The 27,135-nt window shown below is 36.3% G+C and overlaps 2 protein-coding genes and 1 long non-coding RNA gene across 3 annotated transcripts in view; all 3 read right to left on the bottom strand.

Annotated features, from left to right (window-relative positions):
• LOC137180244 (uncharacterized) overlaps positions 1-27,135 on the bottom strand; it is a 132,200-nt gene that overhangs the window by 36,181 nt on the left and 68,884 nt on the right. The window contains exons 2-6 of the mRNA XM_067585548.1: positions 16,220-16,275; positions 14,850-15,064; positions 13,648-13,907; positions 12,313-12,426; positions 10,980-11,130 (exon numbers count right to left, since the gene is read on the bottom strand). Coding sequence (XP_067441649.1) covers positions 10,980-11,130; positions 12,313-12,426; positions 13,648-13,907; positions 14,850-15,064; positions 16,220-16,275 — 796 coding nt within the window. The remainder of the gene's footprint in view (positions 1-10,979; positions 11,131-12,312; positions 12,427-13,647; positions 13,908-14,849; positions 15,065-16,219; positions 16,276-27,135) is intronic.
• LOC137180243 (uncharacterized) overlaps positions 1-27,135 on the bottom strand; it is a 142,081-nt gene that overhangs the window by 101,895 nt on the left and 13,051 nt on the right. The gene's annotated exons all lie outside the window — the stretch shown is intronic.
• Positions 7,639-10,924, bottom strand: LOC137180258 (uncharacterized). Its single transcript, XR_010927938.1, has 3 exons — positions 10,652-10,924; positions 10,412-10,513; positions 7,639-7,659 (listed from the first exon to the last, which is right to left on the bottom strand). It is a non-coding gene; the product is annotated as an uncharacterized lncRNA (long non-coding RNA).

Raw genomic sequence — 27,135 nt, 5'->3', positions numbered from 1 at the left:
TAAGTTTTATATATCGTTTTATATATAGTTTTTGTTAGTACAATTTATATAGAATATTTATATTGTATAATAGTAGTTTATATAGTTAAGAAGTTATAAATGAAACATATTATATTTAATCATGTTCAATAATGTTTTCTCATTGTCTGTTCAAAATGTTGGTCTGGTGTGCTGTTAATGACACGTTGCATGTTGTTAGATTGTGACATGAAAGGTAACAGAACCAAACAGCTAAGTAAGGACGGGAGAACATAATCTAGCCCGCTCCCTGTTGTTACCATGTACTTACAGGGTAACTAGCCTGTACCTACAGAGGAAGACTGGGAGAACAGCACATATGTTGTGGTTTATGTGTAATTAAAGAATAAAATCATTTTTCATAACTTCCTGCGTACCTTATTATTGTGTAATTACAGATATACTATGTATATTATTACATTACTGTATTGTTATTTTTTCATCCTCGGATGACTATACAAGCCTTTCATAGCTGTGCACTGGAGAGAGCTAAGTTTACCTGTTATGAGCTGCTGCAGTGCTGGACCAACATGGCTGCTAGGAGCCAATTTTCAAAAGTAGAGACCCATTTCTCAACTTGTTCTATTCAAATTCATACAGTGAAGTAGGAGACATAAGCATAATAAATCTCTTGAGTGTGGATGAAGCTTGTCTGTCAAACACACTTGCATAAAAAATGATTGTCATAACTACCACGAGCAAAAACATTTGATTTTAGTTCACATATACACATGTAACGTACTGATTCATACCAGAAAATTACACCATAAGTTCCGGGAAGTTACATGGTAAATGTTGGGAAGTTACACTTGAAAACACCAATTGTTACTCCCTTGTTTCTCGTTGTTTCATTTTCTTCCGCTGTACCTACATTTAAGTACCAGTAAGAACCGGAAAATATTTTATATGTACGGATTCATATGAGGAAGTTACATCGTAAGTTCTGGGAAATTACATGGTAAGTGATGGGAAGTTACACTGTAAAACGCGGGCTGTATTATAAAGTGTTACCAACATTTGAACAGAATGATGATAGTAGGGCTTCAACTAATGATTGTTTTCATCATCGACTAATCTGTCGGTTATTTTCTCAATTAGTCAATTAGTTATTATGTCCGCAAAATTTCAGAGAATGGTGAAAAATGTTGATTAATGTTTCCCAAAGGCCAAGATGACGTCTTCAAATGTCTTGTTTTGTCCACAACCCAAAGATATTTCGTTTACTGTCATACAAGACTAAAAAAATACTAAAAAACTGGAATCAGATAATTTTTTTCTTAAAAAATGACTCAAAATGATGAATCTATTATCAGAATAGTTAATTTAGTAGCTGTAAACTAATTGATTAATAAGATATGTTGCAACTAAAATTGGAATTATGCTTCTCCAAAGATACACATGAACGTCTCTGTGAACCTACACAGAGAAAGGTATTATGGGTAACAGTAGGTCACAGAGGCTCACACACAGCCGACACACACACCTCCCAAATCTCAGCTACACGTTGTGAAGATCTGAACATCAAGCAAGTTGATTGGTTGATAAATCAGTTACATACACCTATCCAAGCGACCTCATGCACATCTGCCTACGTGTAGCCCAGAGAATCATAATCCAAGTTTTAGACTTAATTAAGACCGACAAAAAAACCCCAAAACAGACTCCCTCTTTCATTAAAATGACACCACTATGTTTTTTGGTCATTCTTCTGCCAGATCCTATAGCAGCAGCAAAAACACTACTACTACTACTACTAATATTACTACTGTAGTAGAATGCAACCTTACCTAGCAACACTGACCAATAGTACTGACACTGACAATAGTATTTACTATTATGTAGTTTATGCTATAACAATATTTTAAAAGTAATTTGTCTTAATTTAACCTTTCAATAATTTAAATTTTGTTGTTTTCCTTCCTCTGAATCGAAATCTGCTTTCTTCCTCTAAGCTGAGATACATCCACCGGCTGTAATAAGATGCGTATAGTAAATACATGACTGTATTATTACACTGCATCACACACTTAACACTTAAATCACACATCAGATCTTGACGAATGAATTATTCAAGTTGAAAATCTTTACTGATGTGCATTGTTTAAATTGTTGAGAACAAAATGACGTAACAACAGTCAGTGGAAACCAAAATCATCAACCCACTGAGGGCTGGATTCAAAATCACACCAAAAATCAAAGTAAAAAATTGAAATCACAGGCTGATCCAACTTGCATGAATTTTATCACGGCAACTCATAATATGATTCAGTGGTGTGTGTGGCCCCCATGTACCTGTATGCACTCCCGACAATGTCTGGCTATGACATGGAGGTCTGTGCGACCCTCCAAGGATATGCCTCCCCACAACATCACTGACCCACCGCCAAACCAGTCTTTTACCTCTTTGGGCCTCAAACAGTTATGTATTTGAAATGTTTTTGAAAATTTATTTGAAATGTCTCTTTGGTGGAACTTCTAACAACTCTGACATCTGAAACATGACAAGGAGACACAACTACACACTGATGTTTTGTAAGAGGCCACAAGCCACTGGTTTAATTTTAACAATGCAGCGTAATTTATGAGCTCATTGTGTTATTTAATGTAAAATTTAAATCTGAAAAGTAAGTAAAGCTGTTAAATAAATGTAGTGGAGTAGAAAGTACAATATTTCCCTCTGAAATGTAGTAGAGTAGAAGTATAAAGTAAATGGAAATACTCAAGTAAAGTACAAGTAACTTAAAATTCCCTTCCCTTCTCTTCTCTTCCCCTGTCCTCCTTTATGACTGACTTATGACTTTTATGGACTGTAGTGGTTGTTGAGTGGCTTAGTTAATTGGACAGCTGTCTAGAGAGATAAGCTCACCCTCACTCATTGTTTATTGCATGTATTGGGATAAAAAAGTAATCCAGAATCGTAAAAGAATACATTTTTATCTCAATATCACCTTTAAGCCTATGTCACATTAGTCCTCTGGATTATTGCACATATAAAATACTATAATACATTTCTGAACAAACCAAGATGTACAGTAGTTTTATATACTAATAAAGCTCAACTGTACTCTGCACTCAAGCACATAATTAGCACCATCACATAATATCTGTCCATTATCTAGCATGTCTGTTTATTCCGTGCAGGGTACAGTACTTGAGTAAATGTACTTTGTTACTTTCCACCACTGAAAGTTTATGTCGTAAAGACATTTTTCAGTAAGAAACTTTTTCATAATGTCAGCTTTCATGACAATAATTGCTGTGAAAATTGACATGAAATAAAAGTTACATTTGAAGAAATGTCGTTATGAAATAAAAACACATTTTAAAATAATTATGGCTACAATGAAGATCAATGATAGTGGAGTAGAAGTAAAGAGCAGCATACAATTGAAATACTCATATAAAGTAAAAGTATCAATAAGAGTAAAACTTACTTTAAGTGATATTTAGTGATGCAGTTCATGTTGGTATTATTGGGCGAGCCAGAGGAAGTGATAGACTATATCTGCAAAATAAAAGATGTGTAAAAGAAGAGGTTTTGCTGTCCACAACACTGCAACACTCTATTGTGTATATACTGATCCGTGATACCAGTGGAGGAAGAAGTACTCTGATCCTTTACTTAAAAGTACCAATACAAAAATGTAAAAATAGTACATTACAAGTAAAAGTCCTGCATGAAGTCCTACAGTCAAGGTACATAAGTATTATGAGCTTGATGTAGTTGAAGTATTACAGTAAAAGTACATAAGTATTATGAGCTTGATGTTGTTAAAGTATTACAGTAAAAGTACATAAGTATTATGAGCTTGATGTAGTTAAAGTATTACAGTAAAAGTACATAAGTATTATGAGCTTGATGTAGTTAAAGTATTGCAGTAAAAGTAGTGGTTTGGTCCCTCTGACTGATATATTATTATATATGACATCATTAGATTATTAATAGTGAAGCATCAGTGTTAGAGCAGCATTTTACTGTTACTGAAAGTAGATTGACGAAAAAAATATTTATCTAATTAATAATTAATAAATTATTGATCCTTGGTCTAAAGATGTGTGCATATTATTCTGAAACTCTGGATTTGGATCGGATCAGCTTTTAACATGTATTTGGAGATACAATTATGATACATATCTCAAACTATTTTTGTTTTAAGACTATAAATCTGTAAAATAAATAAATAAATAGTAAATAAATAAATGCAATATTGACTAAAGGCTGACATCAGTGGGCCTTCTTAGAAGGATCAGTGATACCTACCATGACAGAACAGAAAGAGAAAAAACATCTAACTGCATAAACACAAAATCCAGACATTTGTTTATTGTTTATTTGTTAGGATCCCCATTAGCTGTGACCTAAAGCACAGCTGATCTTCCTGGAGTCCAGACATGTCACATTCTCACCCATAATTTTTGACAGATGAGTTTTGAGATGTGTGATGCAGAAATATATATATATATATACACACACACACACACACACACACACACACACACACACACACACACACACACATATATATATATATATATATATATATATATATATATATATATATATATATATATATATATATATATATATGAAGGCAAAAGTTAGACACGGAGTTCCACAAGGTTCTGTCCTTGGACCAATACTATTCACCTTGTATATGCTTCCTTTAGGTAATATTATTAGGAAACACTCCATAAATTTTCATTGTTATGCAGATGATACCCAATTATATTTATCAATGAAGCCAGATGAAACCAACCGGCAATTTTCTACTACTAAACTCAGATAAAACAGAAGTTATTGTGCTTGGCCCTAAACACCTTAGAAACACATTATCTAATGATATAGCTACTCTGGATGGCATTACCCTGGCCTCCAGCACCACCGTAAGGAATCTGGGAGTTGTCTTTGATCAGGATATGTCCTTTAACTCCCACATAAATCAATTTCAAGGACTGCCTTTTTTCACTTATGTAATATTGCAAAAATCAGGCACATCCTGTCTCAAAAAGATGCATAAAAAGTAGTCCATGCATTTGTTACTTCAAGGCTAGATTATTGCAATTCCACATTATCAGGCTGCCCCAACAAGTCTCTAAAGTCTCTCCAGCTGGTCCAGAATGCAGCTGCATGTGTACTGACAAAAACTAGAAAGAGATCATATTTCTCCCATTTTAGCTTCACTACATTGGCTTCCTGTAAAATCTAGAACAGAATTTAAAATCCCTCTCCTCACCCACAAAGCCCTTAATGGTCAGGCACCATCATATCTTCTGCGCTCCCAGAATGCAGGTTTACTTGTAGTTCCTAGAGTCTCTAGAAGTAGAACGGGAGGCAGAGCCTTCAGCTATCAGGCTCCTCTCCTATGGAACCATCTTCCAGATTCGGTCCAGGGCAGACACCCTCTCTATGTAGGATAAGAGTAAGAGTAGGCTTAAAACTTTCCTTTTTGATAAAGCTTATAGTTAGGGCTGACCAGGCTCACCTTGGATCAGCCTTTAGTTATGCTGCTATAGGTCTAGACTGCTGGGGAACTTCCCATGATGCACTGAGATCCTGTCTTCTCCTCTTCCTCTCCATCTGTATGCATTCATGTACCATTAATGCATGTTACTAACTTGGCTTCTTCCCCAGAGTTTTTGCGCTCTCTCGTCTCACGGGAAAATCCATAATCTGAGCTGTGGACCACGGCCACGCGGATTGTGCAGGTATGGTGGCATGGTTCTGTGGGTGTCCTGCCTTGATGCCTTCTCTGGCTGTTATTGCTATTATTATTACTAGTCATATCTCTAATATTATTATTACTGTTGTTAATGTGCTTCTCTGTGTCTCTCTCTCCCCCTCCATCCTTCTTTCTCTCTCAACCCAATTGGTCAAGGCAGATGGCCACCCACCTAGAGCCTGGTTCTGCTTGATATTTCTTTCTGTTAAAGAGGAGTTTTCCCTTGCCGCTGTCGCCAGGTGCTTTTTTTCGTTTGTTTTTTTTTTTTCCATACTCACTCCACACACACATACACACTTGTTGAATCCACCTAACCCCATGTCTCCACACGCCCAACCCTGTATGTCCCCCTGTATTTGGAGCTGCCCTTGGTTGGGGCCGCCCTGATATGTGGACGGTGCTGCATGGCAGCTTGGTGATGACGGCTTCCCAAGGATATTTACATATTGACATTTGAAACACTAAAAGTCCTCTTACCTCACTGTCAAGTGTCTTAATCCTGAAATGACCTTGTAGGTGACCTCTGACCCCAATTCTGAAAATTTCAGTACCAACATTTTTAAACAGCGCCCTCTAGGGAGCGATATCTAATGAATGTGACAACCACCCCACCCTCACATAGTTGCTGCAAGAACTGGACCAGCTTTTAACATGTATTAGAAGATATAATAATGCTACTTATCTCCCATACATTTTTTGTTGACTGTAGGACTATACATTTGTAAAACATAACATGCAATATTGAGTAAAGGCTGTCAGCAATAGGCCTCCTTAGAAGGATCAGTGATAGAATGAACATGACAGAACAGTGAAAGAAAAAACATCTAACTGCATAAACACAAAATCCAGACATGTCACATTCTCGCCCACAATTTCTGACAGATGAGCTTTGAGATATTCAGTATATAATGTAAACTATACATACACACACACACAGACACTTTTTACATTGAAGTTTACAGTATATTTGCATCTTAAAACAATTCAAATACATAGAAAAATATCTTATAAAAAATATCTTAGAAAATATGAAAAAGGTGTTATTTTGCATCATCAACAGCTTGTTTCTTGTTCACATTGAAACACTGAAACATTGGAAAAATGTAATGTGTGTGAACAACCTTTTGTTTTCCTGGATCACAGCACTAAAACATGTAGATCTAAACTTACAATCTGATATGCAAACATAAATCACTAGAATATCACATTAACATACACATACATTTACACAGATACATATGTACAGTATAATACAGTGCATAATACACAATTTATATATACATTTACTTGACAAAATCAAGTGATGGACTGACGAACAATGCTGTCCCTTTTACTTGGTTTAGGAGACAGATAAAAAGGCAGGAAGGAAATAAAAAAATTCTGTCCAAAAGTAAAAAATATCCCAACAGTCAGTTGACAGTGTTGCCTTTGTGTGACTGTTGGTTTGCTCCTATTCAACAATGAAGTTGATGTAGCACAGGTTTTAGCTTTTGCAATACCTGAGTCTTGGATCCTGAGTTTTTTGAGTTTAGGTAAAACTCAAATTCAAAACAAAACCTCTGAAGATGTATTCACAAGTCATGATTTCACCTCAGTTTCCTTTTGCTTCATTGTAACTTCAGCATTGTAGAAACAAATGGATCTACCTCACAGAAGGTATCCATTAGAATTTCACAAGCCCGATTGCCCTTTTTTAGCACTGTGTCAATCAGCTCTCGTGCTTTGTCTGCTCTGCTGGGCATTATCTGGATCGACTCCATTTCTCTGTTGTTGATAACCCTGTGTTGCAGAAGTGCATCCAGCAGGTCTTTTAGAACAGAACTGGACACTCTGTCAATAAACTCTGTCCGAACAGAGAGCAGCCTCCTCTCTTTGTCCCCTGAGAGACTCCTTTGTAGATTTTCCCTCCTTGGGTCAAGACCTGGAAGATAAACAGTAAAAAAGACTTTTATTCAATAATCAACTCAAATTATGAAGCCAGTGCCTTGCAGCGGTGGAAAGTAACTAAGTACATTTATTCAAGTACTGTAGTTAAGTGCAGTGTTGAGGTACTTGTACTTTACTTGAGTATTTTCATGTTTTGCTACTTTATACTTCCACTCCACTACATTTCAGAGGGAAATATTGTACTTTCTACTCCACTACATTTATTTGACAGCTTTAGTTACTTTTCAGATGAAGATTTGACACAATGGATAATATAACAAGCTTTTAAAATACAACACATTGTTAAAGATGAAACCAGTGGTTTCCAACCTTTTTGTCTTTTGACGTCTTACAAAAAGCAGTGTGTAGTCGGGGTCACATTTCACATGTCTATGAGTTGTTAACAGCTCCACCAAGTAGTGATTTTTCCCTCTAAACTTCTCACATGCTTTCATTTCAATAAATGTTCAAATGATCCAATATTTCAGCAAAAATCAAAGATTAGAGAAAAAGTCCAAAAACTGAAAACAGATTTGTGTATCAGAACTTTGTTTTTTCTTCTTTCCTCTGCCATTAATCATCTCATGATCTGCTGACCCTTTGGAGGGGCCCGAGCCCTAGGTTGGGAACCACTGGACTAAACTAGCTAACTGTATATAAAGTAGTGTAAACTAGCTCCACCTCCAGCAGCTACAACAGTAACATGCTGCTCTAACACTGATGCTTCAGTGTAATACTTTACATTTTCCTACTAATACTTGTGTACTTTTACTAAAGTGGGATTTTTCATACAGGACTTGTAATGGAGTATTTTTACATTGATATATTGGTACCTTTACTTTAAGCCCCCCTCCACTCAAAAATGTGTTGTCTTTTACAAAAATTAAATATGAACCACTTTAAAGAAATTCCCTCAGAGCAGCACCAGCTTCTCATTCAGAGCAATCTGTGCTTGGGTGAGGTTAGCCAGGTTTTTGTTCCTACAGTTGAATGTTTGCGCTTCACTGTACAAAATGATCTGTGTGCAGAGTTTGACACTAGAAGGCTGTTTTCACATTTGTCAGTTTCTATGTGCTCATTGAAAATCTGATTACCAGGCACACCTGGTAAATCACTGCATGAAGTGGGCATTAATGTCAGTCAGGTGTCCATATGAACAGTGAAAAAGGTTTTCTTCACTGTAATCATTCCTCCTGTTCATACTGGCTGTTAAAAGATCCCCTTCAAATGTGCTTTCAATGGAAGTGATGGAGGCCAAAATCCACAGTGTGTCCACACAGTCATTTAAAAGTTGATGTGAAGCTTAAATGAGGCTTCAGCAGTTTGAGTTAGTCATATCAAGTGGATATCTTCCACGCTTACAGTCATTTTAGCATCACATTCCCTCTTTGTGTTTCCTCAGACAGTGTTTCCCTGTTGGAGCGGCAACAAAGATCTCTACTGCCACTTGAGGAATCTATAAGGTGAATTTTAAGGGGGACGAAATTATCGATGTTCAGTGTAAAAGCTCTCTAAAGGCATGTAGATTTTTTAAGTCTTTCTTTGTTTTCTTGTCAGTAGAAAAAATATTCTCCATGGACCTTTGCAAACACTTTTGTAGGTGAACACAGTGTGGGGCTGTGGACTGGGTTGACATGTCAGATGAGCTTAAGGTTGATGATGAAGCTGAACCAGAACCATAGATAAAGGATGAACTTCATGGATCCCATCAAGGGAAATTCAATAACTTTACAAAAGAAATATTGATGTTATGTTGGCATGGAGCAAAATTAAACAGAACTGTAGTTGTAGAAAGTTAATATGGCAAATATTTAATACAATTTGATCTGGTGTGTCAGCACAGTCCTCCTCCACTGCATATACATTAGATTAAAGGATAAGGCTGGTGATTTTCTATATTTTTCTTATTGTCAACAAATCTCATATGCAGAGGCAAATCAACACTGAACTGATCTACTTACAAGTATTATGTGTGTATCCAAAGCATGATACATCTTATTCCTCTGTGCCGAGACTTCTGGGTGACATGTTCCTTCATCATGAAGAGTTTGGTCATGTTAGTTTGTTTAGAGACTCCAAAGACTAATAACAGCTATCACATTTTCACTCTCTGGAGAGTATACAATGTAGTACAAAGTCATGAGGTTGTAATATGTAGCACAACCAGCTAGTGAAGCTGTAAACAGAACTGCATTTCTACACATACTCAGTAACTTCTGCCTTACACAGAACTACTCTCCAGAGACTGAAAATGTGATACTGTTATTAGTCTTTGGAGCCATTTCTAAACAAACTAACGTGACCACATTCTTCATAATGAATGAAAATGTCACCCAGTGCAGTAGTGTGGCTCACTGACTGGTTTTTAATAGTTTTTGGACAACAACCGAGATTTATGGCACAGAGGAATAAGATATATAAGGCTTTGGATACACACACAATACTTGTTAGTAGGATGAGATCATTGTTGATTTGGCTCTGCACATGGGATTTGTTGACAATAAGACAAAAATAGAAAATCCCCAGTCTTAAGATTTAAAGTAAAAAAAAGCATTAATCAGTATTCTGTATATCAACTTTTAATCAAATAACTCCCAGCAATTTTATAAAGTGAGAATGCTTCATATTCAGAGATAAAAGACAGGATCTTGACCTGTTGCGGTGTGTTTGAATTTTAAATAAAATCCATGGAGTTCTGCAGACACTTTGTCCTTTATCTAACTCTCATTCAACACAGTGCTGCTCACCTCCTTCTTCAGCTGTGACTGGGAACCAGGTTGGTTGACTGGCTGAGGGCTGGGTTGCCGGGGGAGGTGAGCTTGAGGCTGATATTGAAGTTGAACATGAACCTGAAACAAGTGACAAGACATAAGGCCGTGAAGGATATGATTTGTTCTGCTTATATATCATTTGGAGCAGGGAAACTCATTGGCATACAAATATGTAACCCTTTTCAAGGCACAAGAACTTGCAGCATCAGTATTTACCTGTTGATGCTGCCTGAGGAGAAGTGCCAAGCTTGAAAAGTGCTGTAAACTGACTAGCTGCAATTCCAAGCCTTCTTTTTGTATTCAGTATGCCTCTTAGTGTCTGCTTCAAGTACAGCTCCAGCTTAGTAATGTGATCACTGCATTTACATTATGGCTGCTACAATAATAACAGAGCTGTGAGTCTAAGTTAGTTTTAATAGAGCAAGCACTACAATAAAAACATGAATTGTGAATTAATGCAGACCAATAGAAGAATGGTCTGAATAAAAGCAATCATGACTTTTCCAATGTGTGAATTAATAATTAATAATTAACAGTATTATACCCTCTTTACCAAGCAATTCAACAGGATACTCCCAGACGTCTTTCCTCTCTTGGTCTTGGACTGTCACAGTCACTTCATCTGTGTTCGGAGTCAGTCGAATCTCAAAAGTTTTGTGGTAATTTTTTTCATGGTTAAACTCAAATCGTGCACCCTGTAAACCAATAACAAAGTCTCATTTAAAAAAATCTTATCAATATATGATATATGCTAATATATCATTTGACACACAAAACTACACACTGAAAACTGAGTATTTTCCATCAGTTAAAGAATTAAGAGTCTAATTTATATAACTAAAAATATAATGAATAATGAATATAATGGATCAGCACTTATCAACTAAACCAACCAACACTTTTTATGTTTTTTCTTATAATTTGTACCAAATTACACCATCCGCTGTGTAACAGGTACTAAACATTAATCATTAAATACCTGGAAATTACTCCAGAAAGTAAACCGGAAATTAATGTAAAATTAAGAGACTTGGAAAATAAAGCGTTACTTTTTTTTCTAACTTGGCATTGGATCGTCACACATGCCCATAAATGGCTGCGCGTTCTGTAGCCTTGGTTGCTAACATTGTTGCTGAGGTTTTTTCCATGTGTTCGGATCGGATTTTGGCTCAAACATATACGGATGCCGAGGGGCAGCTTCCTGAAGCTGACCAATCAGAACAGAGTGGTCTCATCGGGAGGGGGGCCTTAAAGAGACAGGAACTAAAACGGCCTAGTTCAGACAGAGGCTGTACTGAGGGGCTGCATAAAGGGCCAGTATAAAATAAATATGGAGTTTTTCTGAACTGTAAATCATTCAAAGTTATTCCAGTAGAGCCCCAGACTATAAATATAGACCTGGAAATGTGCAGAATATCTTCTCTTTCAGACAAATAATTCACAATTTAGGAGTTAAAACGAGAGAATGTTTGGATTAATTACTTGAAAAAAGACAAATATTCAGTTATCCAAATAGTTGCAGCTCAATATAAAATATTTGTGTATGAAAATTACAAGACAACAACTGTTCGAATGATGCTTGAACTGGCACCCAAGGTCCATCTTAATTTAATTAATGTCTAATGTGAAAGGTGTCACTCAGACACCACAGAGTATCACCTGCCTCTGCAGTTCTGCTCTAAGGAGCATTTTATCATATTTCAGCTCACTGTTTTTGTTTTATGGCTCAAAACAGTAGCTTATTTATACATCCAGCAGACACCAAATTATACGTTTTTCATAGTGATATAACACTCTGGGTACCACTTTAATTAACTGTGTTAGCCTGTTACAGCAGTAATAGAGAAACTCTGTATGTTTTAATTGGACATACTCACCTTAGGCAGGACTTTATGGGCCTCAGAACAGTGCAGATTGTAGGTTTGGCCCACAATGAGGTCACAGGAGGAAGGGGCCTCAATATACTCAGCGTTTTCCTGTTGTCCTTTTACCTTCATTAGAACAATTATACAGTGACTTAATTACCCCAATTATATTACCCCAAGACATAGTGCTCTTCAGTTTACCATAGTTGAATTATGGAGACACAAAGGTCAATTGCTACAACAGCAAAAAATAAAAGTGTGATAACTTTTATAAGCAGTGTATATACAGATGGGTGATAATTAAACACAAAACACAAAACAACAAAAGAACTACAGTATATACTATGACATATATACTGTACAAGGGATTAGTGGAGGTATTTATTTAATATCAGCAACTAAACTATCAGCAAGCATGCTGTGGATTATTGCACACTGCATCCAGACTGATGAGTAACAAATGAAATGAAAAACCAACATTAAGTGTGTGAGAAAGATGTTGATTCACAATGAGCCTCCACAACAGCTGTTTTAACAAGAAATGTTTCTGATAAAACAGTGTATCATTTCATCTTTTTTATATCTATTGTGTTATGAAAATAAGGTTTTGTGAAATAACATGAGAAAGTTACATGTTGTTATAAAAAGTAAAGTTTATTGTAAGTTGCTGCATATGAATTTTCCTCAAGTGGGGCATGTACATTTCTTTTATAAATGCATAAATTAAAGGATGAGGTGGAGGAACACTGATGATTTTGATTTACATGTGAGAGATATGCCTTTGTATTCCTTTAAAAAAACATTTATTTATTATTTTTCCTCTTTTACTGGCTTTACCTGTAGGCAAACCACTTTATATGTAGGCTGAACTCTCTTGTTTCTGTGTTTGGTTGAGGTGGGAATACTGGTTTTAACTAGATCATTTTTCTGTTGGCACTGATGTTATATTGTAAAATTAAAAAGTCACATCTTAAAAAAAGAAAAGTTAAAACAAGAACATTTTCGCATTATATTGGGAGACTGAGAAATATTTTTGTGTCATGGTGGCAGCATTATGCTGCTGTAGTGGAATAAAGTGAAGATTGAGTTTGCAGCATAAGACCATGTGAGTGAAAAGAGAAATCTCAGAAAAACAACCTGAAATCTAAAGTTTTCCGGTAAAATTTTGTCCTGAAATGTATCTGAAGAGAAGGATTCTTACAATAGCATAAAAACTTTGATAACAAGTATTAAGAGGAGGGAAGTGTGTCTTTGACTGATAAATCAGTTTAGTTTGGCTAATTATGAAAGTTGTGAGTTTAAAATGATTATGAACTGATGTTAAACTGTTATAGAAAGAGCTTTTACCTCTGGCACCGGCACGTTGTATGGCAGTAGAAACACGTTGAGTTTTGGGCTTTGCTTCTTGTACGCTGGTCGGTGAAACAGCAGAACTTGACCCCTTATTGGTTTAGGATTTGGGCTGAAAAACCTTTTGATATCCCATACCAAGCCAAAGGCTGAGAGATGAGGAACATCCACAACCACATGAGTGTCTGTAATCTCCAGCGGCTCAAGGAAGCTCATTCCATCATCACTGATGTGGACGACAGACAAACAGAGCGGTGCTGTAAACACAGAACCATCAACTATTAATTTCATGTCAAAGTCATTTTATTTCCACTGCTCTAACTCTATGTTATTTTAACAACTTCTTTTTGTTTTTTGAAATAGAAATGTTTTTCAGTCTGCAATCACTTTTAACAACACATCCTACTGGACCTCAAAAGGTATCAAACAACAACAAAAAACAAAACAAAACCAACTTATATATCCTGTACCCTATCCTTCTATACCAGTGTGTCTTTCTGATCATCAATATTTATATTTGTTCAGTAAGTTGTTTTTGAACATTTTTTACTTTATTTTTTATTATTCATTTTTGTTAATAAACTTATTAAGTGTTCTACATGTTTTCAGTTCCTCACTACAGTTGTTCCATAAATTCACACTTTGACTTAATATGATTTTTTTTACATTAGTCTTCACTAATTGTTTTTTAAACATGCAACTTGACTTTTTCTCATTTTAATCATTTTAGATACTTTCAGGTAATAATTGATTTTTTGCTCTATACATAATTTGAACCATTTTAAAGTCGACCAAATCTTTAATTTAATAAACAGAGTTTGTTGGTTCTCTATAAGTAGTTTTTTTTTTTTTTTTTTTTTTACAATTCTTGTGGCTCTCTTTTGAAGTATGATTGGATTTGTATTAGTTTTATATGAATTTCTTTATACTTCTACATAGTAAGTTATATATGGGACTATAAGGGAACAATATAAGATGTATAATGAAACTTGATTTGGAAGATCTTTAACTTTATACAGTATTGCAACTGACTTTGACATTTTAGTTTTTTTTTTTATATTTATGTGGCTTCCAGCATAATTTATTATCTATTATCACAAGATATTTAATTTCAGACACTTCCTACACATTATAGGTTTTAACAAAATACAAGAAAGGAAATGAATTTTTTTTTCCAGCTCAACACTCTGCTTGCTTACCAGGTTTTATTTCACAGTGTGGGAGGTGCAGCTTAGAAACAGCGTCCTCAGAACACTTGATGTCAAACAGCGGGCCTGCAGGTCTCTTGCCAGCTAACTGGAGGCGGCTCTCATCCCACTGGACAGTCCTGTATAATAACTCCCCCTCCTGATCCATAGTAAACACCAGCTTCGTCAGCATACACTGAAACACACCTGGACCAGGACACGTGAACCTGAATGACGCAGAACAGCAGTGGTGGAAGAAATATTCAGATCCTTTACTTAAAATAATATATATTTAATTCAACTCAAATTTATTTGTACAGCACCATCTCATGCAAAAACAGTTCAAAGTGCTTTACATTAAAAATAAGCAGCAAAAATGTGCAAATAAACAGAAACATCCATGAATACATATGCATAAAATCACATATAAACAAACATACTGTACAAATACAGTGTGTTCATTTAAGGAAATGCTCGACTGAAAAGGTTGGAGATTGGCCTTTAGTGGCTAAGTGCATTTGGATCCAGGTTATTCTTTTTTAGAAGTGGTCTAATAGCAGCAATTTTCATGCAATGGGGAAAGATACCAGTCTGGAGGGAACAGTTTACTATTGACAAGATGTCAGCTGAAAAAATAAAAACAGATTTAAAAAAGGATGCTGGAAGTGGATCAGATCTTAGTGGTGCAGCATTATTGATAATAGAAGATAATTAAAGCAATGCACCAGGTCATCATAACTGCTGCTCTAAGTTAAAGGCAACAAGGAATACTTTGCACTAAGAAAGTGAGTTTGAAAAGACTGCAGTGATGTTTTGCAGAAGTACCATTTCTTGACATGACCTCTGGTGATAGCTCGATCAGCAGCCAAGAGTGCACTGAAGAAGACACACTAATGGTCCAACAGTGTAACATCATTGACAGCGTTTGCTCTGATATCAGTACCCATGGAAATAACAAGATCAAGTATGTGTCTGTGCTGATGAGTTGGCTCCTTAACATGTTGGGTCAAGTCAAACAACTGCAGTAACTCATTAAAACAAACTGTGGTGGACGCTGTGGAATCAATACAGATATTTGATAGCAGATCTGCAGAATCACTCATGAATTCAGAGTTGTATTTAGGTGGTCGGTACATTATCAGAAGCAGGTCTGAAATGTCAAACTTGACAGCAAGATATTCAAAGCTCTGGTTCTCTCCAAGTGAGACCTGAAGACAGTTTAAAGAAATCATCTCAACCATCACCACAATGCAATGTATTGTATAAGTAGTGATTCATACTACATCATCTGTCCACTTAATAAAAATAAATACTTACTGTATTTAGAATGATAACCATTCAAACAGAGGAAACCATATTTTGCTATTTTATGGTCTGATTACCTGTATGAAATGGCTCCAGATTCATTTGACAGTTCAGGTGTAAAGTGTGATGAGGCCTGGATTTTAGAAAGACACAAAATTAAAACATAACAACTTGTAGTTTGCTATGAAATGATTACAAATATTCATTATACATATTTAATTAAGTACATTAAATCAGATAAGAGTAAACATTTAAATGTAATAATGATAGTAGAGCTGCAACTAACAATTATTTTCATTATCTGTTGAGTATTTTGTTTTATTTCATTGATTAATTGTTTGGTTCATAAAATGTCAGAAAATGGTGAAAAATGTTGATTAATGTTTCCTAAAGACCAAGATGATGTTTTTAAATGTCTCGTTTTGTCCACAACCCAAAGATATTTAATTTACTGTCACACAAGACTAAAAAAATATTAAAATAATATTCACGTTTGAAAAGCTGGAATCTGAGAATTTGGAAACTTTTTCTTAAAAAATGACTCAAAACGATTAATTGACTATCAAAATAGTTTGTGATTAATTTAACAGATGACCAAATACCAAAATGTTTATGAGTCGTACTAGTAAGAGCCAAAATCTCCACTAGTTGCACTACTAGGGTGTTTTTGACCTTACTAGTACTACTAGTAAGGCTAAAAGTGTTTACTAGTTGAACTAGTAAGAGATTAAATGCCCACTAGTAGCACTAGTTGCGTTAAATGCAAATCAGGAGGCGGGACATTGTGCCTTCCTATTGGCTCTCCAGCAAGAACTCCACCCGGCCAAAATTTAACCCTGCAAAGCCTGATAAGTTTTCACTGTTGTTAACCAGCTCTTTGCTTACTATCCATGCAGAATAAAGCATGAATTAATTACTTTTTCTATTAACAACAATGAATCTAAAGGTATTCAATTGTTTTTCTGTTGTTTACTGCTTGACTCATTTTCCTTGTTGCCTTTTTAAACAACACAAAGCTATATAATCATTTTCTAAAACAGAAAAGCAGCTGCTCTGCTTCTTGCTTTTTCCTTTCAACACGGTCACATGAACATTTTATCATTCATATCATATCGTCACATTATTTAGCAGTGGTGATGGTTAAAACCAAGTCACCACAGAGAAATAATATACTATATTTTTGCTAATGAGCGGCAGTAACTCACCCAACATATACAGTAATGTTCAAAAATTAAAATCAAATGTGACTACTACACCTTGTTTATTAACTACATTATAAACAATGAATGAGCCTATATCAGAAAAATAAACTCTGTCAGGTTCACTTTGATCAACAATAAGCACATAACACCTATATGTTAGCAGCACGGCTGTTATTTATGTGACTCATTTCAGTTGATGTGACTACAGTGAAAGCGGTGATATCATTTAACCAGGAGCAGCTGCAGTGCGCAGCGACAACCAGCAGGTGGCACATCGAGCGGTCCAGATGCAGTGTTTGTCTCTGGGGAATTGTATTTTTATTTTTTATAAATATGACTGTTTTTCCTACAATTGGAAGTTGTAAATAGTTAATTGAGAGTAAACTGAGGAGTTTAAGGGGACAGTAAACACATGTATGTAATCAGATTTTAAATATCTAATTGATAAATATGTGAAAATTAATTTTAACCATATTTTACCACCTCCCCAGTTGTTGACTCTACTCACATGGTAGCTGAGGTCCAGAGCTCTCGATAACAGTTGGTCTCATGTCTGAAGCCCCTTATGTTGCTGAATTATAAGCCTTCAAACATGCACCAAGGTCAAGGTTCAAAGGTCAATATTTCTTAGCAGGAGCCCTGTAGAACCTTCATACTGACATATGTTACTCTCCAGGTCGAGACCTTTCCAACAATGTGTTTGGTTTAACTCTACGTCAAAGTTTTAATTTTCTCATTTCACAGATACAAACCATCCCAGACCTGGTCTCAGAGACAACTTTGAGGGATACAGTGCTGCTTGAGAGTTTGTGAACCCTTTAGAATTTTCTGTATTTCTGCATAAATACGACCTAAAATGTGATCAGACATTTACACAAGTCCTAAAATTAGATAAAGTGAACCCAGTTAAACAAATGAGATAAAAAACAACAACATTTTTTTCATCTTTTTCATTAATTAATTGAGGAAAATGATCCAACGTTACATATGTGTGTGTGGCAAAAGAATGTGAACCTCTAGGATTATCATTTCATTTGAAAGGGAAAATAGAGTCGAGTGTTTCAATCAACAAGACGACAATCAAGTGTGAGTCTAGGAGGCCCTGCCTTATTTAAAGAAGGTTTGTGGAAGTGTGTCATGACTCAAACAAAGGAGATTTCTGAGAACATTAGAAGAAGAGTTGCTGATGATCACCAGGCTGGAGAGGGTTACAAAACCATTTCTAAAGACTTTGGACTCCACTAGTCAACTGTCAGACAGACTGTATATAAACTGAATACATTCAACACCACTGTTACCCTCCCCCGGAGTGGTAAACCAACAAAGATCACACCAAGAGCAGGTGTGTAATAGTCCAGGAGGCCACAGCAGACCACAGGGTAATGTCTAGGAAACTAAAGGCTTCTCTTGCAGTGGCTACAGTCAATGTTCACATACTTTTGCTTCACACAAATATCTTAGATTGGATCATTTTCCTCAATAAATAAATGAAAAAGATTTAAAAAATGTTTTTTTTGTCTCATTTGTTTAATTGGATTCACTTTATCTAGTTTTAGGACTTGTATAAATATCTGATCATGTTTGAGGTCATATTTATACAAAAATACAGAAAATTTTAAAGAGTTCACAAACTTTCAAGCAGCTATGTATAAAATGAAGCTTTTTGTTTGTTTTTTTTATTTTTTAGGGGAAATAGTGACCAGAATGAGTCACCTTCATAGATTATTATACTGCTGATAGTCTAGTACATTACTGTGGGTTTGGGTTAGGGTGAGGGTTGGCTACTACAGGGCCAGCCTGACTATGTTGGTGCTCTAGGTGAGATTTAAATTGGAGCCCCAAAAAGTGCAACAATAGTTCCACACTCGCACTAAAATGAAGTGTAACAATTATATCTCCGGCCCAGACAAATCCTCCCTGTTCTCTGGACAAAAGGCAAGTGGAGGTCAAGGTGCCATTCAATGAGTGTTTGGTGGCTGAACAACAAGTAAGGCTTTGAAAATCAACAGATGAAAACCCATCGACTGCTCAATTTCCAAAGCTGAACAGGAACAAGCAAACCTGTCAGTAACTCACTCAGTGCCCCTTCCCTTATTTGGTGCCCTAGGGGACCGTCTATGTGGCCTAAACCACGGCTGGCCCTGGGCTACTATTCACACAACCCTGATTATGATTCTTGGTTTTGGGATTTTATGTCAGCATGACATACAGCAGCTCATTCAATCAGAATCTGTTTTTATTAGCCAATGCAAACATACGGAGAATGAATTGGTGTTTGCTCACAAAAATCTGCAACACACAAGAATGAAAATAGACGAAAGTAAGGTAATACTACTACTACTACTACTACTACTACTGCTACTACTACTACTAATAATAATAATAATAATTAAGTCAATAAAGCAATATTAGAATTAAGTTGAAATTTTAAAGTCTATTTATAGAGTGGAAACCTGAAATGAAATATTGACTGTACAGAGCAAATATGGACAAAGAATTGAAGTGAATGAATATATGAAAGTGACAAGAGAATAAATTATATAAATTAATAATAAATTATTATTAATTTAAATTAAGGGAAATTATTAACATAATTAATAAATAATTAGATTATGTAACAGTAAGAGGTTGAATGCTATGCAGAATCTAAAGTCTAGTTTGATGATGGAAGTGAAATATAAAGTCCAGTTTTATAACCTCGTCTTCATCCCGTTTATAAACACACAACGTTGGAGGGTTTTATTGTTTTAAGAAAGATGATTTCATATTAAATATACTCAGCCACATATTCTTGGAAATATATCATTAAACGAGCAACTTCACATTTTACAATCACAGGCTATAAAACAGCTTTTTCTAAACAGACATGGTGGTGTTTGGATTCGGGTTGCGGCGGACGGCGGCAGTTTGAAACGGAAAATGTCCACTAGTACTACTGGTAGGAGTCAAAATGCCAACTAGTTGCACTAGTGGGCTGTTTTGACCTTACTAGTACTACTAGTAAGTGCCAAAAAAATTTAACTAGTTAACTAGTAACACTGATTTTTGCCTTACTAGTTAACTAGTAGAACAAATTTCTTTTGACTAGTAAGACTTTGTGCCGAACATGTAAACACTTTAACCGAACATGTAGGAAAATTTTCGTACATGTTGACACTTTCCTTTAACTAGTTGAGCTTTTCGCCGCACTAGTAAGCGACTGCGCGCAACTAGTAAGACTTTTCTTTAACATGTTGGGCTTTTTGCCGAACTAGTTGGCATTTACGGCGCACTAGTCGACGACTTGGTCTAACTAGTTTGACAAAATTGCGTACTAGTCGACATCTACGCGCGACTAGTATTACTAGTGACGTAAAAAAATTTCACTAGTTAACATCTATGACAGTCGCAGCGCTTTACTAGTTAACTACTTGCGCTCAGATGTCGACTAGTGCGCAATTTTGTCCGAACTAGTTGGCCAAAAGTGTCACTAGTTGCTGAAAAAGCATAACTAGTACGAGTTTTTGCTCAACTAGTACGGCAAAATGTCCAACTAGTACTGCCAAGTCCGAACTAGTAGATGACACTTAAGTTTGATATCAAGGATATCTAATAGATGCCCAAAGGGCTTTCCATATGTGCTCAAGTAGTGAACATGTTGACGTTTTTTTGACGCACTAGTTAACTAGTGCGACTTTGAGCTTTACTAGTAGTAGTAGTAGTAGTAGTTAGAAAGCTGCAGCTTACGAATGCTGCTGCTAGAGTCCTCACTGAGACCAACAGAATGACTCACTTTCAGGAAGTCAGATCTTTGCTCTGACTTCCTGTATGTCAAAGACGTGTCACCTGCATTAAAGCTGTGTCCATCACCTGAAATGTGTCTCACCATAAATGTATCAGGGTGAACTGCTCTGCACTCACCTCTGTTTTATCTGCAGACTGATCAAGGACTGTGTTTGGACCCAGTGAGTGATGAGTGTCTGATGGAGAGAAGAAGACACACAAAATGATCTCCAGAATATAAAATATCAAATAAATTGATGAGACATTATGAATAAATCTTATAAAACTTCTAAATTAAACTGAGTAAAATATATAAATTAACCTTTAAAATGTGAAATAATGTAACAAATGATTAAAACCTGATCATTAACATTAAATATATTTTTCCTCATTTCTTTTTTCATTGTAACTGTTTTATAAGTTGAGTTTTATTTCATTTATTACAAATAATACAGCAGTGACAAATCTGCAATCATGCACCATTAAATCTAAAAGCATGAGGTAAAAGATACAAAACAATAATAAAATGTCACAAAGTCACATTCAGTCGGATTAAATGATCATTTACATGAATGTGTGCAGCCCAGTGCAACATTATCTCATCCAAGTCTACATGTGCTGCATGTCCACTCACAGGGAGGCTGATCCATGCTGGTGGACCCGAGGTCCAGACTGAGACTCTGCTGGGTCCTCTTCTCCTCCTGGATCTTACTCATCTTCTTTCTTAGCAGTCGATAGTACTCAGACTACCAAAAAAGGGTAAAGAAATAAGGGAGAAAGGTAAGAGGAGCAGTAGGAAAAATAATACACAATAAATAAATGCTGCTATAAAACCACAAAGGTTTTTAGAACTCAACAGGTCCTGTGCATTATCCTGTTGTCTTTATTTTTGTTAAAGTGTCACTAAACTGATTCAGGACCTTCAGTGTGACAAACTTCAAGTAAACTTCAAGTAATTCACCATTCAAGCTCATGTGCTGTATGTTTCCAGCAACATCCCATAATAGTGTATAAACTATAGAATTTATAATGTTTGAGACCAACCTTTGACTGACTGAGTGACTTAGCAGCTGCAAAATGAAAAGTTTCCTTCCTTTTTTAAATAACACAGTGAGCTAAAAGAGAGAACAACTTACTCTACTGTTGGCTGACTCATAAATGTCTCCTTCAATTTTTCTGGCATCGACCTCCCGATCAGGAGTCAGAGGGAGGACATCAACACTGTGAGGCGGGGGGGCAAAAAGAGGAGGAAATGGAGAAGGAGGTTAAGAATCATGTATTTGTATTTAAGTATCACACATGTAAACACAATATGTCATTTATGTTCTTGTGTTGTTGTTGTGTTGATATGGTATCTAAAAGCTAATCATAGCTTTAATAACATGCAACGGTAGATGTTCCTAAACGTTGCTGGTTCAAATCAAACAGACACATATTAGAAAGTTAAAACAGGAAGGCAGGAAGCCAGAGAGCTGAGATCAAATGCTAATAAACTTGATAGGAGGGGCTGTAGACCTTCCACTGTTAATACTTACAGTTTGTCTATCCATAGGTTTCGTAGGTTCTGCCGCATGTTCTCATGCCAGCGTTTCCTCATACCTGTGGCAGAGGGAGGGCCTGCAGTGGACATGGAGCCGACCTCACCAGCATCTTTTATTAGACTGGAAGAGAGAGAGAAGTCATTGTTTTATTAGTAACTTCTTTAAAAAACATAGATGTGGGCTTTGGTCTGATGTAGAACTGAGTGAAACTCTTGAAATGTAAAGCTCTTTAAAGTGGTGGCTGATGGTGCGTGCAGTTCTTCTCACTCTTGACTGTTCACATTGAGGTACGAGGACTCAAGACGTGTTAGTTGCTGCTTTGCTACAACAGAGCAGGTATCCTGACCAATGGAAGACCAGGAGGCAGGTGCTCTAATGTGGGCAAATCAATGCTTTCAAGCTTGTCAAGGTTCTATGAGAGGATTTAGATGAACGCTGTGCATTTATCCGTATTTTAGCAAAATGGCTGTTTTTCACATACAGAGCTTGATGGATGGCAGAGAAAATGACTACACTGTAGGAGCAGTTTGACTTATCCACCATATAACCACCATGAATTTAGGTTAACCACAGCCTCCATTCTTAACAAAGGAGCAAACTGCAAACATTTAACCTTTCAAGTCTACAGAGGGTTAGTGTTTGAGACTCAGAAGATAGTTTTGTTGGTCATCACTTTAACATACTGCTGAACAGGTTTATCATTCAACACAAGTTAACCTGAAGATCAAACAAGGTTAAAAGTGGGCCAGGTCTGTGAAACCAAAAACCCTGATTTGAGATTAAAGTTAGCTTGCTTACACATTAGTCTGACTTTCGTTGGCATGGGGATAAATTCTACAAAGGTCATCTGCAGAGGTCAAGCAAAACTTATAGTAAGTATTTGGACAGTTACACACGTTTAAGTTTTTAGGCTCTGTGCTTCAGCACATTCAATTTGAAATAAAGTAAAGGATACTACATTAAAGTGCCAAGTCTCAACTTTAATTTGAGTAGTTTTATGTCAATATTAAAAACACTTTGTAGGAGATATGGGTCTTTTAACACATAGTGCAGAAGTTTAGGGGTTCAAACATAAATTAATCCAGAGAGGATCCAATTTTTTAAAGGTTACATATTCTGCACATTTCCAGGTCTATATGTATATTCTGGGGCTCTACTGGAATATCTTTGCATGATTTCCAGTAAAAACTCATTTATCTTCTACTGGTCCTTCATGCAGCCCCTCAGTTCAGCCTCTGTCTGAAACAGGCCGTTTTAGCTCCTGTCTCTTTAAGGCCCGCCTCCTGATGAGCCCACTCTGTTCTGATTGGTCAGCTTCAGGAAGCCTCCTCCAGCTACGTAAACAAACTATAGTAGCAGGATTTCACTTCTTTTTCTCCTTATTTACTCCAAATGTCAAATTCTCAAATACATCCATATATGTTGGAGCTGAATCAGATCTGAGATATGAGAGTGGACAACGTGAACAACACATGGAAAAACATTAGCAACAACCTTAGCAACCAAGACTACAGAACGGACGGCTGTTTGTGGGCATGTGTGAACAATCTGACATCATCATGAGGAGGAAGTAGAGGAAACTTTCACATCTGACATCATAACAGAATATAAATAAAAGAAAATGACAAAAAGTATAAGTCCCCTTTAAGTTGATACATTGAACTCGTTAGCAAACAGTTGCTTATTTCCACATCAAGCAGTTACAGAGCAACATTATCATTCATCTGGAGTCGTGTTTCTGTCCACCTGGTGAATGTAAGTCCAATATTCACTCTCTTTTAGCTCTGTTTTTACTCTCTACCAACTCCTGAGGGAAATATCTGGCTCTTTAGCTGCTAAATGCTCCACTATGTTCACCAGCTAGTCTACAGCTAACTGTGTCTGTTTGCCGTTTGGTGCTGAGCAGGTAGTGTACAGTGGCTTTTTACAGCTTTTTCTCTGAAAACAGCTGCCTGCTGTGGCCGAAAATGACGCTATGAGAGCACTGAGAGTGAACCAAAACAGTAAAGTTGCAGCCGGACAGATAAACAATGAGCTGAAACTCATTATAAAGCTCCGTAAAGCCGAGAGGAGCTGCAGAGTCACTGATAACTCTCTGTAGGTTCATCACTACGAGCCACAACCAACACGTTACACACTGACAGCTCATACATATATTATAAAAAATATCAATAATAGCCTCTTTCAAGTTTTTTTAATAATACTTTTTTGTGATTAATGGATAATTAGTTATTATCAGTTATTAATTAAGCATAAATGTCAAACAATTTTTTTGTTCAGGCTTCTCAAATATGAGGATTTGCTACTTTTCTCTGTTTTATATCATTGTACATTAAATATTGTTGGGTTTTAGACTGATAAATTTATAAAAATGTTGAAAACAGCTAAAAACATGACGTGAGGTTCTGGAAAATTAGGGGACAATTTTTCCACAAATATCAGACATGTTATAGACTACACATATTCAAAAAAATAATTGACACATAAATTGAGCATATAGAGACAAAATAAGATAGTTGCAGCCCTGAACATGTAGGTCAGTTAAACAGTAACAAATAGAAAACAGGTAAAGTAGTGACCTTCATCAAGTGTGTGTGTGTTTGAGTGAAAATGAAGCCATAATTTATTACTTTTCTTTCTCTGTCTGTGGTCATCAGCCGTCTATATCTTGGAACAAGAATGCTTATTTGCTCACTGGTGTAATGATGATGAGATTAAAAGGACAGGTTTACAATTTTTAAGTCTGTCCTAAAACAACAGTCAGGAGCCCAAATGAATATTGAAACATGTTTTTCTTGCTGTAATCATTCCTCCTGTTCATACTGACCATTAGAAGATCCCTTCATAATGACCTTACAATGGAAGTGATGGAGGACAAAATCCACAGTCCTCCTTCTGTGCAAAAATGTATTTAAAAGTTTATCTGAAGCTAATATGAAGCCGAGGAAACACAAAGAGGGAATTTGATGCTAAAAAGACTGTAAATGTGTCAGATATCCACTTGATATGACTAACTCAGACTGCTGAAGCTGAATATAAGCTTCACACAGACTTTTAAATGCAGTTTCGCTCAAAACAAGGCTTGTGGATTTTGTTCCCCATCACTGGCACATCTGAAGGGGATCTTTTAATAGTCAGTATGAACAGGAGGAACGATTACAGCGAGCAAAACCTCTTTTATTGTTCATTTGGGCACCTGACTGTTGTTTTAAATGATCAGGGTGTAAGATTTAGGGGAATCAATTGGCAGAAATATTTGCAGAAATGGAATATAATATTCATAAGTATGTTTTAATTAGTGTATTATCACCTGACGACAAGAATCGTTGTGTTTTCGCTACATTAAAATGAGACCTTTATATCTACAGAAGGCGCGGGTCCTCTTCAACGGAGCCCAGAACAGACAAACCAATCACTGGCTCTAGAGAGGACCTTTCACATTGTTCAAGAGTTTTGCTGCCACCATAGGTTCGCCTACACATTTGGAAGGTGGGGGGGGGGGGGGGGGGATTAAGTTGGTCTGCAATCTGCAACCTCACCGCTAGATGCCATAAAATCTTACACAATGGTCCTTTAAGACGGACTTGTGAACCTTTCCTTTAACTCCTTTGGTATAATTGCATTTTTCAATTCACTGTACTATTGAAACATTTCTGTGTTTTGAGTTTTTTGTGATATGACTACCAACATTAATGCTCTTGTGTAATTCCATCTTGGCAGGTTTACAGCATATACAGTGTGCTCTTACCGGCTGTGTGAGGGTCCAGGTTCATCACTGAAGACTGGAAGTGTAGAAAGATCTTCAGACTGGTCAGTCTTTGACTGACAGCTGGACTCCGGAGACGATTCTCGCTTCTCCTCTTCACCCCCACAATCACTCATCTTTTTAATTTCAGTCTGTCTGGGACATTAATTAGTGACACTGTAATTAAAAACATTGTATTATAGCACATACAGAGAGCCTGATGGTGAAATCATGCTATAGTAACACTTGTCCTGTCTCAGCCTTCATGTTTTCATCCCTCAGCTCTGCCATGTGGACTCTAAATGGAGTCTGAACTGAGTCTAGTTTCACTCTTTCATATTTGAAAATACGTATCATTTCATCTCTGTTGTAGCTCTCCGTCCTAATCAAAAGTGCTGTTTTTTTCAAACACAAAAACTACACAAAAATGCCTCCCAGAATGGATAAATCTGATCGACTTCTCAGTTCAGCAGTTTTGAAAAGACAAACTGTCAAAAATAAAAACCATTGCAGTAAAAGTACATAAGTATTATGAGCTTGATGTAGTTAAAGTATTGCAGTAAAAGTACATAAGTATTATCAGCTTGATGTAGTTAAAGTATTGCAGTAAAAGTACATAAGTATTATGAGCTTGATGTAGTTAAAGTATTGCAGTAAAAGTAGTGGTTTGGTCCCTCTGACTGATATATTATTATATATGACAACATTAGATTATTAATAGTGAAGCATCAGTGTTAGAGCAG

The sequence above is a fragment of the Thunnus thynnus genome, chromosome 3 (assembly GCF_963924715.1).
Source record: "Thunnus thynnus chromosome 3, fThuThy2.1, whole genome shotgun sequence".
In the NCBI taxonomy this organism is placed as follows: domain Eukaryota; kingdom Metazoa; phylum Chordata; class Actinopteri; order Scombriformes; family Scombridae; genus Thunnus; species Thunnus thynnus.
This window is presented reverse-complemented; position numbering and strand designations above follow the sequence as displayed.